Genomic DNA, 20,631 nt, shown 5'->3' with positions numbered 1-20,631 from the left:
ATTCACACATTACACCATGAACAGTTTTGTCTATCAGATTATGTTAGCTTTTGAAAGTGGAGGGGGCACAGACAGATATGACTCAAAGATAGATAAGGTACAAAGAAAATGTATTTATTGTAAAATACATTTATTGAGATTGATTTTGACAGGTGAGGGGCAAAGGAAAAAAAAGATAAGCACCTATAAATTCCTTACTAATCTGGATATCTGACCAATGTGTTGATCACGATAGATTCATTCTTTCCAGGAGTGCATCAGCTTGCAGCAGTCTGTTGTTTAGCCTGGAACTAACACATGGTGCAGTTTTCCGTCAGTCCACTGGGTGTCAATAGCAGACAAACATTTTAGTTTTATGACATGCAAATGCGTTGAAACTGTCATACCTTGCAAGTTACTGAAGCTGCCACTGATGTTGCAACAGAGGTCAAAATAAATAGCATGTATAAATTTATTTACCCATAAATTTTTTTTTTTTTTTTTAAAGCAGAGGAACCAGTAAAAAGCACAAACTAGAAATTAGAGAATTTGTCAAAACTAACAATAAAAAAAAGACTTGAACAAAAACAAAATTCAATGCAGTAAAATAAACTGTTGTTTAATTTAAGTACTTAAAACATTGACAAAACATTATAGAGCAACATGAGACTCAAGCAATGTAGAATTAATACTTCATTAAGCATTAGAAATATTTGAATCCCCATAAATACAGTTTTGGCTTCAACAACTCGTGATTGTTTGTCGGTATGGCCCTGTGGTTATTTGTACAGTTCAACACAAGATGATGTTATACTTCATCTACGCTGCCATAAAACACAGTGCAGGAAAATGAACTCAGAGTAGATCCAATAAGTCGGATTGTAGTTTTTGTTGAATATCTCCAACTGAATAGTCCATGTAAAATTGTTGTTTTATTCAAAATGTTTTGATATTATAATTCAGGAGATTTACAGTTTACTGTGAATCTCAGTGTACGTTTTAGGATTTGCTGAAAGATGAAAACTTGCCAGCCAACAGGAGGCTTATTGAGTAGTGAACCACTCTTAAAATGTCACCGAAATGTATGACTAACAAAATGTTTTGTTCATTTTCAAATATCTACTTAAGATAGCAGAGCAAAATCACTTTACTTCCATTTATTTTCCCTGATTCTTCACTGCTGGTGAGCTTGTCAATTACTCGGGTCTGTGGTCCAAACATTATTCAACATTTCTATCACAAGTCAACCCAGTGCATCTCTGAAGGAGCCAACAAGTCCAAGCTGAACTGGACACTTCCTTTAAATGTTTTTTTTAATACCCTGCTGGTCTTACTTACTGTTTCTCGCCAAAACCAATACCAGAAAGTGTTGTCAGAAAGAAGTCTGGGAATTGGTGGCAGATATAATACAGTACCAGGTTTATTCTTATTAAATGCCAGAGAATATGTGCAAAAGGGGCGTTAGAAATGTTCCAGTAATGGACCAAACAGCAGCCTGGCCAGAGAGGGAAAAATAACTTCAAACATATCAGTCACATGAAATACAAACAAAACAGTGGTTTTAAACAATAAATAGCTTTTTTTTCAGTGAAGCTCTGAACAAAAAGACTTAATAATAACAAAGACATGTTCATTCTTCAAGTCTCCACATTTCTATTTTGTCATTTTAAATCCCAAATGTCACAGCACAACAATTGGTTCCTTTCGCAACATTAAAACACAAGTCAGTAACATAAGAATACAAACAAAAAGTTAAAATCCTACATGTCATATGTCAACTACTACTTCACTACACTTCCTCTATGCTATTGGTAACATAGGATGCTTTATTTTTATTTTTTTATTTATGTGATTTTATTATTTGAGTTTTACCTCGACCTTACAAACACAGCAAATATGTACACAGTAAATGTCTCACCTTAAAGGGATAGTTTGGATTGTTTGAAGTGGGGTTGTATTCAGTACTTAACAATATAACTCTTCTGTCCACCAGCGTAAGAGCAGGATAATGGTCTGTCTGTACCGTTTATCATTCTGCTATACGGGATAGAAATGCTCTGGCTTGTTCGTATTTCTTTAAACGAATCACAATCGTGATTGGCGAGCCGTGGCATTAAAATGGTTATTTGCATGATCCAAATCTTCATCAAAACCTTACATTTTCAGCTAATAGCTCGGAAGTTGTTGCTGTTTCCTGTAGCGGTAGGGATTTAAAAAATGGTACCACACAGATAGCGGAAGGGGAGGAAAATGTCGCCTGAAATAATGTCTGTCAGATTAATGTGTCTGCAGTAGGAGAAGGAGGCAGCTGTATCAGCATGGAAGCTAAGCAGTGTGCTGTTGAGGACGGAGTCAGCAACAAGATGCATTTAAGTCTCCAACTAATACGTATCTCTTTCATTTGGCACTACAGTTTTAGCATTGGTGGCTATAAGGCATTTTGTTGCTGATCCTGACCACAATAGTACATTGCTCAGCTTCTGTGTAGCTACCTCCTCTCCAAACAGGAGCCGTCTCCAGCCAGAGTTGGGAAATGCTCTTACTATTGATAAGTATCTCATACAATTCCCCTTCAAATAAAAATGAATTCATGAAATGATTTCAGACACATATTTTAGCCATGATCATAAAAGAGCGGAAAAATGAGGACCACCCAATTCAACCTCAGAGGAAAAAACACATGAATTTAACATGTGCAAAATGTTGTGTGATGACATGTGATTGTATACAAGTGAAACATCAATTTTTCTGATGGGAAACGTGGTTTTGGAACATGGTGTAATGTGTGAAGCCCATGTAGATTCCCATGTGAAAACTTTTCCACATATTTTCCCCATGTTATAATATTATGTTGCAACATGTGGAACACATGTGTCATACATGTGATCACACTTCTGTAAGGGCAGAGTGTGAACTGTCAGCGAGTTTCTGAGGCACTTGTTTGGAAAGTATATGGTACAGCTCATTAATTGAAGAGTCCTGAAGCATCTTTGCCACATTTCATAAGAACAATGTACAACATCAGGTGTGAACATTTTGATTTTGCGAGTCTAAGATGGGCAAAAATGTGCTGCAGAATGTTTTATAGACAAATTCTCTGGTTCTGAACCTGTGACTTGAAATTAGTGAATTTTTTTAATTCTAATACAAAAAAAATAATCTGAGATTTAAAAAGAGAATGTGTTTGTGCATGTTTGTCGAAAATAGTTTGTTTGAATGTGTCCAAGTTCCTATTGATGTAATTGAACATCCCGTACGTTAAGCCCGTCTCATCTATTTGCGTTTCCTGAGCACCAGATACATGATGCCGCTGATGAGAGTCATGGGGAAGCTGACCCAGGCCAGGACATAGGAGGAGCCGTAGGAGCCTTTCTGGAGACTGGTCACATGAAAGCTCTGTTTCTGAGCCGTGTAGATGGACGCTGCAATCATCACACATAGAGCTGGGAGGAGGAGAGATGAAGAGAAGGATGGAAGTTAGACACAGATAAGGAATATCACTCACTATCAAATATTTTAATTTTGATCAGTTGTCTTCTGCAGAAAATTGCAGCCACTTTTATAGTTCTTTAAATGCTCTTCTATGTTCCCCTAAACATGAGCAAAGTTGCACAGAATAATTGAACATGTGTGTTTGACATACATCCCAGGAGCTGGATAATAGCTGTGAAAATGAATCTCTCTCCCTGTTTGATCCTGAAGAGCTGAAGGATGAAGACAAAAAAGCTGACGCAACATAAAATGGTGGCCAGGATCATGGTGGCCTGGACTGCCTGCAGATAAGCTGAGGAGAGAGAGATGAGAGGAGGTGTTACAATTACAAACACACAAAGATTTTACACACAATGCAGGGAACAGGAGGTTACACACCTGCATCATTCGTGTGGCTGTTCTCCACGGGGTAGCAGGTGGAGTTACAGGAGTACCACAAGTCGGTGTAGATCACATCCTGTCCGGCTGGCGACACCAACCACCATGCCTACGACAGGGAGAGACGTGCATGTTTACTGCCGTGCTGCGGGTCAAAAGTACGTCCATCCTTAGCGCGTACTTACATTGTGAATGGTGGCAACGAAGAGCAGGATGGCAGCAGCCATGTGGAAGAGGATGATGAAGGCTAAGATGATCAACATGGCTGCCCTTCAGGCTGGCTAAGTGTTATCTGCTGTTTGTGGATCAGAACAGTTTACAGGTTGTTTCAGCAGCTGTTTGTTTCTCCCACTGGTATGACTGTCCGTCTGCAGAGGGATGCTGTTGCTTCTGCTGGAACTGCCTCTCTGTTAGTGCTGGCTGTCAGACAGGTGAAGCTGCAGGCTGATTGTCAGGAGTGGATCAAGATCTCTCACATGAAAATAATCTGTTGGGAGCAACAGGTAGAAAATACATCATTAACATACGTGAAAGTTGAATCCTTTTCACTGCCTCACATCAATCACACTGACAAAACTATGAATAATAACAAAATAAGTTCTGCATTCATTTTAAGAATACTTGCCCTAACTTTTACAGCCTTGCGTGCTCAAACACCTCCGTACATTGCTGAGCTCTTTCTTCCTTATTCACCCAACTGGGCTCCAAGGCTTAAAAATGACTGGCTGTCCCTCGAACCATCTTTCAAACCCGAGATGACTGAACCTTTCAAATTGTCACACCTAATTTATGGACCTCCCTCCTCTAGTCATTGTGATCTCTCGACTCCTGAGACAGTTGAAAAGGTTTTTATTCACATATGCATTTGGTTAACCTTTCTATATAGCTGCTCCATTTTATTTATGACTTTTTTTACTGTCTTCTTCTTCCACCTGTGTTCAGAGCTTCTGTACTTGTTCTTGTCTGTGTCCTCGTTTGTTTGTTGTTGCTCTGATTTTACCTGTTCAACATTATGCTATTTGTTTGCATTAATGCTTTATTGATGTATAGAACTTTGTGACTTATGAATAAACTCTCCTCCAGGCAGTCCCAAATCTCTGTAAACATGAGCACATACTGACAGCTCATGAGAAACTGCAGACAGCATAGTTTTGATTTATCCTCCAAGTGTATGATAAGAACCTATTTCACAAATAAGTACTTTTTGTGCAGTTTCAACATTTTTACTGTGATATTTCTTACCTCTACAGCTCTGAATGGCATTTTTTTTTTTTTTTTTTTAAAAACCTGTTGAATATACAGGTTAAATACTGTACAGCATTGATGAAATTGGGTCAACTTTAAGTAAGAATTGAAGAGAATACTGCAAAGGAAACCTAAGGGGCGTTCTAATGTATTTCCAAACAGCTGTGAAAAATACAGGGATAATAAAACAGTTGGAAAATATTTGCAGCCTCAATGTCTTCCCCTGAATTTACAGAGAATGGTTTGTCTATATGCCTGCCAAACCATGACTATGAATAAGTGTGGGTGTGAGAGAGAAAGTGGATGTGAGTATATGGACATTTACAATACGTGTTGTTTACTCTGCACACGGATTGTTGATAAAAATCGAGGAGTCGACACCTTTTAAAGCACAGTTTGTGGTCTGCTCAGTTTTGCATTGCAATGTTTTGCAATGATTGCTCAAGATTGCTATTGCAATGAGATGTTTGAAGTGATGCATAAGATGGCAAGGGTCAAACCCCTCTAACTCAAGAGGAGTGTATTGCATTGTTGACTCCATGTCTTGCAAATGAACCTAAGTGCTGGTTCAAATATGAGCTGATCCTTTTGTTTTTCCCAGTGTGACCCTCTCCGTTTGTAGATTTATAACACAAACTAAATGCCCAGAAGTGTGTGGCTTCAGAAAACACTGTTGACAGTCATAACAGACGTGTCTGTGCGAGTAAATGTGTGATCCTCGATTTGATCGTCTATTAACCTGAATGTTGTTTCTCTGTTTCAGAACCAGGACTTAATCTTAATAGACAACAGCGGTTTTGTTCCTCTTTTTATAGGGGCACTCCTGTTGTTTTCCTTAGTTTTTTTTTCATATGTTCGACAATAAATTTGTCTTAAAGAGATATTATTCTGTCCTCAGAGTAGGTGTCAGACCACACTTCGACAGATAGCGAACATACTGTTGCATAGAGAGTCAGACGAAGAAGTAAAGTTGAATGAACGTTTACTGTTTGTTTTCCTCTTCTCGTGTACAACAATCTTTTTTGTAAAACTGAAATAAGGACAAAATAAATCACTCAATCAGTATGTATGTCAAAATAAAATTACATATCTTTTCTGATGTACCACACAGAATAAAACACTGTGCTAAATTACCTTCCTTTTCAACAAACAAGGCATGGCTTGATAATTAATATTTTTGCTGAGTCATCACAATGCTTTACCTTAATTTAGATGCTAAAAAATACAAGCTCCATAAAAACGTCTCTCTTTATGTTAAAGTTCTATGTAAACATTCAATAAGCAGTACAATTCAGCACACCTGATATTTTGGTACTCACAAGCATTGCTTCTCAAGGCACTCAACGTAAGAAAGGCAGAGGATGAGCTGCCCACATGTCATCCCTCACCTCTGCTGTGCACTGGAATCATTGCTCTGGCCACGTCATGTGACCCTATTGGCCAATGAATGAAGAGAAGACTTCTACTGCTAAACTAACTGCAATAACACATGCAACCACCAGGGGGATAAATTAAAATAATCTAAACATCAACCCAATAGACAGAACACTCCCCGCTTGGGATTGATAAATTCCACTATTTCAATTTCAGAACAGTTGAGAGTATAAGTCACTGAACTTGTGTACATATACACATATATATATATTTTAACAGTCTTTGACACTCATCAGTAAGACTGTCTCAGAAACAGGCCTTAGGAAAGTCTTTGCTGAACCAGATCTTGTCACTTTCAGTTCAACTTTCCTCACTTTGCCATCTTGACTGGGGAATGTCTTTGACACCAGTGCCAGTGGACATTCATTTCGTTTTGCTTGGCTGTCTTTAAGCAGGACTAGATCGCCTACTTGGAGGTTGGGTTTGTCTTCCAGCCATTTGTTTCGTTTTTGAAGAGTAGGAAGATATTCCTTTCTCCACCTGTTCCAAAAACAGTCTGCAAGGTGCTGTTTGATGCTATTTTGTGAAGTCGCAAGTTTGAGGAAGCCAACATCTCCTGTGTTCTCTTGAGCAGGTCAATGACCTCTGTGGCCGATGGGAGGGATGTTAGGCCATCATCAACATAGAAATTGCGCTCCACGAAGTGCTTAGCATCTTCCCCATATTCTGTCTCTCCATGGTGTGTAGCGCGACGAAGACCATAGATAGGGACAGCAGGGGATGAGCTGTTTCCGAATACGTGCACCTTCATTCTGTATTCAGCAATCTCATTCCTGAAATCATTTTCTCTGAACCACAGGAAACGAAGAAAGTTGCGAGAGTCTTCGCTGACAAGGAAACTGTGGAACATTTGTTCAATGTCAGCTATGACGGCTGTGTTTTCCTGTCGGAATCGCAACAGGACTCCAAGCAAAGTGTTGTTCAAGTCTGGGCCGGTAAGTAGCACATCATTGAGCGAGATGCCATGGTATTGGGCGCTAGAGTCGAAAACAACACGGATTTTTCCTGGCTTTTGTGGATGGTATACTCCAAAAATGGGTAAATACCAACATTCTTCTCCTTCTGACAGAGGTGGTGCTAGCTCAACGTGGTCACAATCAAACATTTTCTGCATGAAGGCCACAAAGTGGGCTCTCATTTCTGGTTTCTTCTCGAGAGAATGACAAAGAGAGTTTAAGCGCATTACTGCCTGTTCTCTATTGTTTGGAAGATGTGATCGGGGTGCTTGAAATGGAAGGGGTGCTACCCAGCTGTTACTGTCATCAATGTGCATTTCTCGGTCCATGACTTTTAGGAACTGCCTATCTTCAACAGAAAGGCCCACCTTTTCATCGTCTCGAGTTGTCTCAAAGATGTTCTTTCCGAGAGTGCAGTCACCTGAAGTTGGTTTGAAACTGTTTGAAGAGACCTTCTGCCAAGCTGGCATGGTATGTTTTTCTTTGACATGGATCCGGTTGGGGCATGGAGTCAGGTAAGATGGACGCCCGTTTTCAAGCACACTAGTGCGGAATGAGGCCACCTCTGTTGGTCTGTGGGCAGGTCCCAAACAAATATCTCCGATAATAACCCAACCGAGGTCAAGCCTCTGAGCATAAGGGGAGTCATGTGGACCATTGCGTTGTTCTCGCACCTTATGCAATCGTAGGATGTCGCATCCCAGGAGAATGAGTATCTGGGCTTCTGGATCCAAAGGTGGTATCTTGTGAGCAATGGATCTGAGGTGAGGGTGATGTTTTGCAACCTCTGGAGAGGGGATTTCAGACCGATCTTCCGGCAGGTCATTGCATTCTATGAGAGTGGGCAGTAGGACGTTAACTGTCCCATCTAAAGATTCAACTACAAATTTGGTTGCTCTTCTCCCTGAGGTCTCTGTGGTTCCTGCACATGTGCGGAGAGTATAAGGAGCCTCTGAACCTTGAATATGAAACAGACTGAAAAAATCTGACCTGGCCAAGGATCTATTACTTTGTTCATCCACCATAATATAGACTCTTTTTGCTCTGTCTGGGTGAGCGTGGGGGTACACCTTGGCCAGAAGGATCTTTGAACAGGATCTGGAGCCTTTACCTATTCCACAGACCTCTGTGCACCTTGAGCTAACAGTTGGCTGAGGCACGTCTCCTTCGTACTCCCCGCCATGCTCTAAAGGGGTGTCGTTACTGACCCATGGAGGAGGTCCAGCATGTAGAGCGGTGACATGACTGTTGTCTCCACATTCAGCACATTTCAAGGTTGCTTTACAGCTCTTTGCAAAATGAGTAGTGGAGGAACAACACTTGAAACATATGCCATTTTCTTTTAGATACATCTTGCGTTCCTCTAATGATTTGGCTCTGAAACCTCTGCACTTCTTTAAGGGGTGAGGCTTCTTGTGAATTGGGCACTGTTTATCAATGTCATTGAGTTTATTTGCTGAAACATTTGTCTGAGAAGCTGACTTGAGGTTAGAAATCAAGCCACCTACTTGAGATCCTGAACTGATTTCTGTCTTGTAAGTTGAAATGTGGCGTTTATCAAAGTCTTGTTTTCTTCCGATATACTCCGACTTTGTAACCACAGGGGTTGTTGAAAGAAAGAAACTTGGGTCGTTTCTTCGTCGTGCTTCATTACATATGAAGCTTGTAAAGAATGCAAATGGAGGGAAGGAAGTATGATGCTCCTCTTTGAACACTGAACCCTGCACAAGCCACTTCTCCTGCAAACCACGAGGGAGCTTTTCAACAACGGGGTTTACACCCCTAGCGGTGTCCAAATATGACAGCCCAGGCAGATTTCCTTGAGATTTAGCAGCCTCCAATTCCTTTAATAAATCACCCAACTGTCTGAGTTTCACGGGGTCATCATGTTTAATTTTTGGGAAGTTCTCTATTTTCTCAAAGAGTGCCTTCTCCACAACTTCAGGAGAGCCATAGCACTCCTCCAAGCGTTCCCAAGCTCTCTGTAGACCTACTGCTGGGTTTGTCACATGTACAGAACGAACTCTTGTTACATGCTCTGCTGACTCACTTCCCAGCCACTTCGTTAAGAGGTCAAGCTCCTCACTGCCAGTTAAGTTTAGTCCACCGATAGCATTGTAGAATGAGGACTTCCAGGCTGCATAATTTTCTGGTTTGTCGTTGAATTTAACAAGGCTGGAGTTCACTAGCTCACGACGTAGTAAATATCTTGTGATTTCACCTACCCCAATTCTGTCGTCGGTTTGTGGGTAATATGCTGCCCTATCAACTGGAGAAGTAGGCTGCTGGCCAAAAGAGGGTTGTGCTAAAGAACTAGAATTAGCCGTTGCGGTACAATATGATGCGATTGCGTCTGCCCTTTTGGCTGTGACCTGGAGATGTCGTTTTCCTGACCCATGGAGCTTTGACAAAACTCAGGTGTTGGGCTTTTGGGCTGTGCTGTTGCATGCGTATCATCATAGTAACCACTCTGAGGCACAGCACTGAGAGGATACCAGTGATGAGGATGCTCTCTCAACTGCTGGTGGGGTTGTGGGACTGGCAGACATGTACTGAGTTTAGGAGCTCCACAGTCAAGAGTTATGCAGCTGGGACTGTTGTTCGACATAGTCATGAGTACGCTGAGCAGCTCCTTCTGCTGTAACCTGAAGGTCCCACTTACTCCCTCTGCGAGACTCCGGTTCAAGAGCAGCCTCCAGGACCTGAGCCTCTGCTTCAGCTGCTGCTACTTCCCTTTCACAGTTCAGAGTGGGCAGCCTAGCCGCTATATGAGCTTCTTTCACTTTTAGTTCTGCCTCCTGTTGTGCAAATGCTGTACGTGCTTTAGCTGCTTGCACCTTAGCACGTGCCACCGCAGCAGCTGTTGTAGCAGATGATTTTGTTTTAGATGTGGAGGCAGAATATTCTGAAAGAGTTAAAAAGGGGCTCATACGTTGAATATGAGCATCCGCGTCTGATTCCTTTTCATCATTCCTCGACATGGTGAAATAAAACAATGGCTCACACAAGCTTCCTTTCCTCTGTGTTGAAGTGCCCGCCGTGAAGTTGCTTTTTTACTATTCTGTCCTCAGAGTAGGTGTCAGACCACACTTCGACAGATAGCGAACATACTGTTGCATAGAGAGTCAGACGAAGAAGTAAAGTTGAATGAACGTTTACTGTTTGTTTTCCTCTTCTCGTGTACAACAATCTTTTTTGTAAAACTGAAATAAGGACAAAATAAATCACTCAATCAGTATGTATGTCAAAATAAAATTACATATCTTTTCTGATGTACCACACAGAATAAAACACTGTGCTAAATTACCTTCCTTTTCAACAAACAAGGCATGGCTTGATAATTAACATTTTTGCTGAGTCATCACAATGCTTTACCTTAATTTAGATGCTAAAAAATACGAGCTCCATAAAAACGTCTCTCTTTATGTTAAAGTTCTATGTAAACATTCAATAAGCAGTACAATTCAGCACACCTGATATTTTGGTGCTCACAAGCATTGCTTCTCAAGGCACTCAACGTAAGAAAGGCAGAGGATGAGCTGCCCACATGTCATCCCTCACCTCTGCTGTGCACTGGAATCATTGCTCTGGCCATGTCATGTGACCCTATTGGCCAATGAATGAAGAGAAGACTTCTACTGCTAAACTAACTGCAATAACACATGCAACCACCAGGGGGGATAAATTAAAATAATCTAAACATCAACCCAATAGACAGAACAGATATTCAATAAAATTACGATCCAGTAAAAAAAAAAACAGATTCCACTAAAAGCAGCAGAAACCTCCATGACAGTTTTTCTCAGCATGTGAAATGCTTTGTCAGCATCATTCAGTTACCATCTTCTACAGCACAGCTTTAATGGCTCTTTAACAACATAATGTGACTGCAGATTGAGGACTACGTCTCTGAAACGGCTATGATTACCGTCTGCTCTTTGTGTACAGTGTCTCATCAAACTGAGCCTAACTATCCCGCGGGGATAACATGCATAAACCTACACATGAGCTCACATAAAGCCTACATATATGATTTTGATTTCTGGAGCTGCCTCCCGCCAACACTTCAGAGGTTCAGGAGGCAGAGACACAAACATCTTTAAAAGCACATGGGAGTGCAGGCACACAAACACACCGCCAGACAGCAGAGGCATTAGCCCTCTCCGCCAAAGTGGAGTCACAGTAAAAACAGCTTCTGCCCGCCAGCAGGAAGCAGGCCACCGTTTGTTTGTTTGTGTGTGTGTGTGTGTGTGTGTGTGTGTGTGTGTGTGTGTGTGTGTGTGTGTGTGTGTGTGTGTGTGTGTGTGTGTGTGTGTGTGTGTGTGTGTGTGTGTGTGTGTGTGTGCGCGCGTGCGCGTGCGGGTACGAGCATGTGGCTGCAGGGTGTGCCGGTGGATAGGGCCTCCATGTTTGAGGTGGGGGACGGCGGTCAAGGGGGGTGAATAGTAAAAAGCAAGTGGGGAAACATCAAAAGTAAGCTATGTGTACAGGCTTTAGGATTTAAACAAGAATGTAAACAGTAAAGGCTTTTTTAGGGATTTTTGATCATAATATTCTGAGAACGAAACTGAAGAAGTCAGACATTTTATTTTGAACCTGAAACTGGTCAGAAAAAAAAATTGAACCGAAACTGATCGAGTGTAAGTGTGAGCAATTGTAGCCTAGTAAAATATTTTGCTGGTAATTTTGACTTGGAGACTCAGTAAAAAGTGATGTCTGCGCCGGACTCTGACCACTGAGTGGGGTTACAGCTTGATACCGGCTGGGAGACTGAAGGGACGACTGAAGAAGGATCAAATTAACCCTCCCGTTCTCCTACGGTCAAAATGACCCGCAGCTGTGTTCAACTAAGTTCTATTTTATTTTTATATTTTTGGGGATCATTGGTGACAAGGAGACTCCTATAAAAATAAAAAATATAAAAATAAAATAAAATAAAATAGAACTTGGTTGAACACAGCTGCGGGTCATTTTGACCCTAGGACAACGGGAGGGTTAAGACCTTTGGATCTCTCTAGCACAGGGGTGTCAAACTCATTTTAGTTAAGGGGCCATATACTGCCCACTTTGATCTCAAGTGAGCCAGACCAGTAAAATCATAGCATAATAACGCATACATAACGACAATATTTCTCTATGTTTAAATCATTGGTGAAGGTTTTTGGATGATAAACCCTATTTTAAGGTCTTTCTACAATAAACTAGAAACATAAAGAGCAAAAACTCAGACATCAGCCCACTGCTTATCTGCCTGGGCTCTCCTCTGCAGATTCCCTGGCAGCGAGCGCTGCTGCCTCCGGAGCAGACGTCGCATTTACGCTGTTTTTGAAGCAATTACTGGATCGATTAAAAAAAATTACAAAACGTTTGTACTCATAAACCTCCATATTCTCATAGAAATGCAATTTATGTCTTTCTGTAATTTTCACACTTAGCAAAGTCATCCGGCGGGCCGAGCTGAACCCCCAGGCGGGCCGGATCCGGCCCGCGGGCCGTATGTTTGACACCCTTGCTCGAGCATGTTCCTCATCAGGCAGAGTGGACATATATTTACTTGACATGGTGTCCTTCGATCGTTTCTAAACTAATTTAACTAGTTTGGTTTTGCACTGCGATTTTAAATTAAAGTCTATGGCGAGTGTCACCACCAAAGTTCCTGGATGTGCCGGTCTGATCTATACAGTCTCCCACATGACACATTGGAACTTGTCGGTAGAGCATATGGCAGCTTTTCTAGACCAGCATACACAACATGTTGTTGAGTCTCTATAAAAGCATTATGTAAACTGTAAATAGTCTCTAGATTTGACACCATGCATTACATAAGGAATACATAAGAGATTGTTTTGAGTAAAGGATGTGTGAACACACAGTAGTGTGAGTGTCAGGTCACACTGGCTGGAAATGCAAGACACTTATTTTTAGGACTGGCAACAACATGTAAGAAGTCTGGCTTTCACAGTTTAAGAACCCTTTATATTCCCAGAAAATAATTTATAACATTTTATTATAAAAGTGAATCAGAACTTAGTTTTGACCGTATCGAATAAAGCTGTTGCAAAGTGAGCCGGGAAATGGAGAAGATATTGGGAAAAGAGGCAAGACCATTTAATACACTGAATCCAAAACACAGTCAAGTCTGATCTGCAGCAAAAAAATGTAAAGCAGCAAATACTCTTCTCGACATGTTCACACACACACACACACACACACACAAACACACACACACACACACACACACACACACACACACACACACACACACACAGCTGGAACTTCTGTCTGCAGCTGCTTTCTCATAGTGTGGAGAGGAGGGAAGGAAGGAGGAGCAAGAGAGGAGGGAGGAGACTCAGAGGGAGGAGGAAGGGAACCCCGTTGGAGGGAAGAAAGGACAACAAAAACATGAGCGTAAACGCGCCCGCGCACACACACACACACACACACACACACACACACTTTGATGTACACACGCATACTTTACACACTAACCACAAAAATATAGTCTGCCAAGTAACTCACAAAATAAGAGACTCACAGACTTCAGATGATTAAAGCTGGTTTAAAGAATGTAGACAGCAGACATAAAAGTCTGGTGATGACTGGGTACTGTTCATGTAAATGATGTGTAAACATGCGTCTTTGTGTGTTTGTATTCTAAAGATATCCATTACTTTGATTGCTCAGTGTCTAATTATCATATAAAAGTGTAATTGAGCAATAACTCCAATTATGCTCATTTAATAATGTAAAAAGTAACAGAAATGTCAGACTACGTGTCGGTGGATGATGAACAATAGGTCCGTTACTTTGGGTTTATTGTACAAACCTAAAATAATAACCCTTTTAAAATGAGTAAAGTGTTTGATTTTGTGGAGAACAAACCAAACAGTACTCCATTACTACTAAAAATCATATCACACACTTTAAATGGACAAACACACACGTCGGCATACAGTATATATGGAGCCCTGTCTCCCCAGGGAACCCTGGGAAACCTGCTGCCTTGCAAAGGTTTGTGTCAAGTGTGAAAGCTTTGATATCACCTCTGACACCATGCAGGCAACAGCTGCACACACACACACACACACACACACACTCACACTCACACTCACATCACACACATCCACATGCATGTTGTATACATTAGTCCTGCTACTCTGATATGCATAATATTGACATTTCACAGATCTGCATGCTTTATTTATCTTAATTGACACACACAGAGGAGTGACTCCCTCAGCTGTTGTGTGTCAATCAGCAGAACAAGTGAACAGTCTTCATCCCCGAAATTAGCCCTGTGTTTATCATTTAAGTTATTATCAACATAATCTGGATTAGGATGCACTGATGCCCGACCAAAGAAGAGAAGTTTATTGCTGTCATGGGAAAACAAATAAAGAACAGAGTATTATTTTTCTCAGGGAGGCTAATGTTTGTAGAGCCACTCATAGAGGGTTTATATCTGGTTTCAGGGGCTTCATGTTTATGAAACCCACTCGGCACAGAAAAATGACTGCGGAAAGTCTCTAGTTGGAAAAAGCAAAAGACAACCAAGTCCTTTTCGTCCACATCAGCAGCATTTTAACAGAGGCCACTGTTCTGTAAGTGTAAAACTATCCGAGGCGTTTGTTTGTTGTAACAGTTTCCTTTGTGTTTAATTTTTGGAAACTCTGGCACATGCCTGAGTGGAAGCAAATACAAGGAAGCAGAGAGACAGATAACTGCAGCTACCTTCCCTGACACACACACACACACACACACACACACACACACTGACAAACGAACACAAATGCAGCCATTCCTCTTCTCCACTCAGCCTTATAATAGGAGACTGGGGGACTCAGCGTACGATGGTGTGTGTGTGCATGTCGACTGATTCCCTTGCCTGGTGGAAAATGCTGACTTTTAAATGTCCTTTATTTTTACTCTTTTCATAAAACACAAAGCCACAGACTTAACTGGGCCTCTGAGTCTCACATCCCCCGTCTCTCTCACCGTCCCATTCTGTCTTTCTCTGTGTCTCTCGCTCTTGCGCTCTTCGGCCATGGAAAGTCTGATTGAGAAAGAAAAAAGGCAAGAAGACTTCCAGTGGAGCCTTCTGGCCCCTCATCCACCTTTACTCTGGAATACTTGTTCAGATTCCCTACCGAGGCAGGCCGGGTCTTGAGTGCTTCATTTTATTTTTCATGCACCCTCATAAGATATTCATAGCCACAGTTTAAGCAACTGAAACATTTCTTCAACTGACACTCACTTTATATTTGCTGCAGAAGGTCAACGGAGTTAATGGAATTTAAAATAATCGAATGAAATAAAACCCTTTTCAGTGTTAGGAACTCAAAATTAGTCCGTCCTTTATTGCAAATGGGTTTTCGTCTTTTTTAATGGCAAACTGTTCGATTGCGGAGAAGAATAAAAGCTACAATTTGACCGCTTACATGTCGGTGAATGATCAGTGCAGACGCTGTAAAGCAGGGCTTAGCGGACAAAATCAAATATCACACAATATTTTGACCAAATACCAGAATATCGATATTGTGACAATTTTGTGGGGATGCTAAAACCAGGAAAAGACAACAGTTATGCAATATCACGATATTACAATATCCAAAATCTAGGACAATATCTGGCCTCATATCACAATACAATATAATATCAATATATTCCCCAGCCCGATTGTAAAGTAAATTTAAGGATACAATTCATGCTCAGGTTTAAATGTGTCGATATCGGCTATGCTACAGATGTTCGTATTGTATCACCACCGCCACTGTTGGCACAGCACAAACAAACACCACCAAGTTACTAAATGTCATGATGCTCATGTTTTTCTTAGGGTATGTGAATTGCATTAATTTGTGGTAAAAGACACAACAACAACAACAACAGACAAGCCTCCAGCTTATTTTGAGTTAGAACACAACAGGCACATCTTCCCGGGACTGAAGCCAGCGACCAAGAAAAGAGTTGTTTATGAAGAGCACACAAGAAACTGTGCACGTACACGCAGGCAATGATGTAAACACACTGAGTTTTGTTTTAAGATGTATGAGCAGTTCCATAGAGGCGGTGGAGCAAGTACAGAATTATAAATATAACAAGATTACCCAAAGTGACAGCTATAATAATTTACATTTTGGCATTATGGACCTCCAAAAGGCCTTTTCTAGACGAGAACCAGCTGCCTGTGAAACGAGCCAGCAGTCCAGTAAAGCACCAAAAGAAAGTTGCAGAGATAACTACAGTTTGTGCATCTTTACTGCAGCTCGTGGGCGTAGAGTTTCGGTGCATGTGGTGGTCAATACCGATTGGTCAAAGCCTCCTACAATCATTTCAGAATGATCATTTCGGGATGCAATGACTGGAAATGATTTCCTGTGGAGGGTGGCCAGACCTATAATATTCACAGTAACAGCAGGCTCTTTCTGTGAGGGTGGGAGGTTTTGAGTGGGGTGGCGGCTCAGTCTAGATGCATCTTTCAGGAGCTCCAGCCATTACATGAAAACAACTGGTACCAAGGTTTTATCTTCTGCATGGTAGCAACTCTCTGAAAATCTCTATCTCTTGTCAAGTTCAGCGCTACATTGTTCAGCATCACTCATATTCTATGCTATTATGCATCAGGTTGCATTTAAGATGCTGGCTTTTAACATTTTAACATTAAGAGTGGCTGAAGGAATTTGTGTGACGTAATACAGCGACGATTGATTACTTTGGTCTCCTGGACTGAAATACAAATCCCAATACAACACTTTCACTTTATTTGGTAGTACAGACTCTAAATATTAGAGAAATATAACATACTTTCTCTGAACTTACCGGTACACTAGTGCACTTTTTTTCAACAAACAGTTACAAATATGTTTCGTTGCACCTTTAACCACCTAGCTGAGGTGGAAACATGACGAACAGACGACAAATGCTACGTTGAATTTCCACTATTGGTGGGCGATATGGCCTGAAAATAATATTTCAAGGAATGTCTGTGATGATATGACTGAATCCTGAAATCCTGTTAGAGTGTTATATGACATCATATATGTTTGTCTTCAATTATTCATGAATAACTAAGATATTACTATGATTTGTTGTACATCTCACGTCCACACTACTGAACTTACTCTCCTTTGCTGAACTAACTAGCAGAACAGCTAACGGCCTTGCTAGTTGTCGCTCTATGTATGTTACTACTGTATGTAAGTTATGCATGCAACATATGTTTCATCCTTTTGCTTCCAGTAAATAAATTGTTATTATAATGATATGATTTTTTTTTGTATCATATCAAAAATGATATTAATACTATTGTGAATGATGTGATAAGGTCCACCCCTAATGTTCACATCGAAGTTTGACTAAAGAAAACAATGGTGCATTCACATCCCAAATAGACAAAACAACTGTTGTTACAAACAGAACTTTTCACAATAATGGATGATGTGACATTACTGGCAGCACAAGCTCAACAACTCCTACATCTATGAGTGCATCAGCATCATGAATATAAAAAAAAAACACTTTTTTTTGTGACGTTGAGTTTTGTTGAGTACCGGGAGAGAAGGATAGATTATATGAAGCCTTTGTGGTTGCAAAGGAACCTAAAAAAAAGTTGAACACACACACACACACACACACACACACACACACACACACACACACACACACACACACACACACACACACACACACACACACACAAGCACAAACAACTGTTTTCCTAATAACTTCCCTCCAACACAGGAACTATTTCATGCTGGACACTTTTTATATGTGTGTGTGTGTGTGTGTGTGTGTGTGTGTGTGTGTGTGTGTGTGTGTTTTGTTTTTTCTCACACATTCCTAATGTGACAGTGCTGAGTAATGACTTGCACATGGTGGAGATTGGTTGGGCAACACCTGCTAAAGAGATGAAAAGGAGGAGACTCACATCTCCATCTCGATCTGTTTATCATTACCGCCATCGTCTTCTCTTTTTCTTCTCCTCTCGGTCACTTCATACTGGTTCCCTGATAGTCTTCGTCTGTCGGCGGCCCCTAAAGCCCCACAGTGACACAACTGTCTAATCTCCCCTCCTATCAAATATCACACACCTCTCCCCCACTGCTGCATTCAGTAGGACGGGAAATAGTTTCAAATTAACACTTGCACTCGTCCTTGTGTCACAAAACATGAGAGCAAGAAGGAAAACTCTTAAGGAGGAATTGTACTCCTCGTAGACAAACTTCAGTTACAGGACATTAACACCCTGCACTCTTCAGAGCTCGACTCTGGTGGGATACAAACGCACCACCTTGAACTGATTTACTCAGTCATATCTGTGTCCATCAACAAGCAGCCACATTCAACTTCCATTCATTTGTTATTTATTCAGCTGCCTTGTTAAATACATTCCTTCACATGTGTTGTATGGTATCAGTGAGACTTATTGTGAAGACTGGCTTCCTCTTCAAAATAAAATGTTCACTTGACTTCCTCACCAGAACATCATGTAGCATGAGTGCTTGAGTGGATTACACTTTCATGTTCAGCACCAGTTTCCTTGAGTATATTGGAACATGAGGGGCTCCAAATTCTTCAGTTTCATAATCCCTCCTATTCTTTTTTGTCAACTATAGCTCTTCATTTTTTTGCCATGTATCGTGTACAATTGCATGGTAACAATTGGGATGCAAATTAGCTTCCAAAAGGAACCTGCCATTATAAGGCTTACCTGCAGCACCCAAGCTGTTTTGGAGGACACCTAAGCTGAATTAATGAAAAAAATCATTATAGAGAGCATCAAAACATTGCTTATCTTAAGTTATAGTTATTCCTCAGTGGATATCTTGAGAAGATTTAGAAAAAAAATATATATTTCGGTCAAAAATGATGTGAAAATGTCATTCTTTTAGAAGAAAATGTTTTTTGGGGGGAGGACCCCCAAACTCACCCTTCCAAATATGGGCATCTAAGTCTTCCACGAATGTAGGACAAACTCTGTATTTTTAACCTAAACTTCCGATTTCATATGCAATCTTTACGTGTCTTTCCTTAGACTTCATTTGCCATCCGATTCCAGAAGTATTCACCTCTTGTGAAAAATCTCTCTGGAAAACCTGCAATCAGATATTGTTGTTTTTAACCGCACAGGTGCGCACCCCATGAAGGTGTGATGCAACAGTGATCAACTGCCTCATCAATAACCAATCAATAAAAGCTCCCAGCATTGCAGTGTATGGAATCTACTTACACGAGATTTAAAAAAAAAAAAAAACAACAACATCATAATCTAATTCAGTCATATCCCATCTACACTCATATAATCTTGTAGCCTTGTGAAAATCACTCCAAAACCGCTAAAAAAAAAAAAAAGAAGCAAGAAAGAAAATAAACAATAGCAGAAATTTAAACAATTACTTTCAAAATAAGGTCAATACAAACTCCAGAAGTCCATATCATTTCAAATTAAAAGTTATCATGTGGGTTGACCCGCCTTATCTTCAGTGATACAGCGCATCGGCTACATTTTGGGTCCCTATAAAGACACACACATTTCCTGCATCCATTTTAATGTTCATTGAGGGGGGGGGGGAAAAACCTGTTTATCTTGCTTCGCAGCACACGAAACATTCATTTACTGCAAATGTCCGTTACTCAGACGCACACTCTAGTGGCCGACAACGCCCCTTTCGTTTCCAACGTCTGAACTTGGAGACTAAGTTATGATCTGAGTAAAAAAAAATACCCACAGAGGAAAACATGGCAGCAAGGGATCCTAAAAACTACTCTGGCAGACCATCAAACACAATTAACTTCTACTCAAGACATACTATGCAAACATAGGTTGTTGTTTGTTTTTTTTCACCAATCAGAAAAAAGGCTAAAAACTCGCAGTCAGAATGTTTATTTAAATTGGACACAAATCCCACAAAAAGTTCTGTCCAGCATTTAAACAAGATTCAAACTACAAACTCAAAGTTCACTCACCGAGAAGGAAACTGTGTGCAGGTCCAGATGTGGAAAAAGCTCAACTCAAAATAGGGCAGAAGAAATTGGAAAATATTGAAAATCAGCCTCCAAACGTGACTAAACGGCAGCTGGAGATCTTACTGGTAGTCCCCAAAAAAAAAAAGAAAAATGCACGTTCTCCGGCACGGCTGTCGCGAGC

At 40.8% G+C, this 20,631-nt stretch overlaps 1 protein-coding gene across 2 annotated transcripts; it reads right to left on the bottom strand.

The window, feature by feature from the left end:
- Positions 1-93: 93 nt before the first annotated feature.
- Positions 94-20,577, bottom strand: emp2 (epithelial membrane protein 2). 2 transcript variants are annotated; one of them, XM_069149709.1, is made up of 5 exons: positions 20,451-20,577; positions 4,035-4,336; positions 3,850-3,958; positions 3,623-3,763; positions 94-3,422 (listed from the first exon to the last, which is right to left on the bottom strand). In XM_069149709.1, exons 2-5 carry the CDS (start codon positions 4,110-4,112, stop codon positions 3,253-3,255), a joined length of 498 nt encoding a protein of 165 aa, XP_069005810.1. In that variant the 5' UTR covers positions 4,113-4,336; positions 20,451-20,577; the 3' UTR covers positions 94-3,252. The 2 variants fall into 2 exon arrangements, with proteins under 2 accessions (XP_069005810.1, XP_069005811.1); XM_069149710.1 differs by lacking the exon at positions 20,451-20,577 and adding an exon at positions 19,414-19,436.
- Positions 20,578-20,631: the final 54 nt, after the last annotated feature.

Source organism: Embiotoca jacksoni, unplaced genomic scaffold (assembly GCF_022577435.1).
Source record: "Embiotoca jacksoni isolate LCO1_2020_lvr unplaced genomic scaffold, fEmbJac1.0.p SCAF_15, whole genome shotgun sequence".
NCBI lineage: Eukaryota > Metazoa > Chordata > Actinopteri > Embiotocidae > Embiotoca > Embiotoca jacksoni.
Note: the sequence above shows the minus strand (reverse complement) of the source record. Positions and strands in the feature narration are given on the sequence as shown.

Bases quoted from the DNA above. Each gene is read 5' to 3' on its own strand.
- emp2 (XM_069149709.1), bottom strand. From the start codon at position 4,112: ATGTTGATCATCTTAGCCTTCATCATCCTCTTCCACATGGCTGCTGCC. The intron at 3,959-4,034 runs GTAAGTACGCGC...TCCCTGTCGTAG, and splicing joins TCGTTGCCACCATTCACAAT to GCATGGTGGTTGGTGTCGCC. The intron at 3,764-3,849 runs GTGTGTAACCTC...CTCTCTCCTCAG, and splicing joins CAGCCACACGAATGATGCAG to CTTATCTGCAGGCAGTCCAG.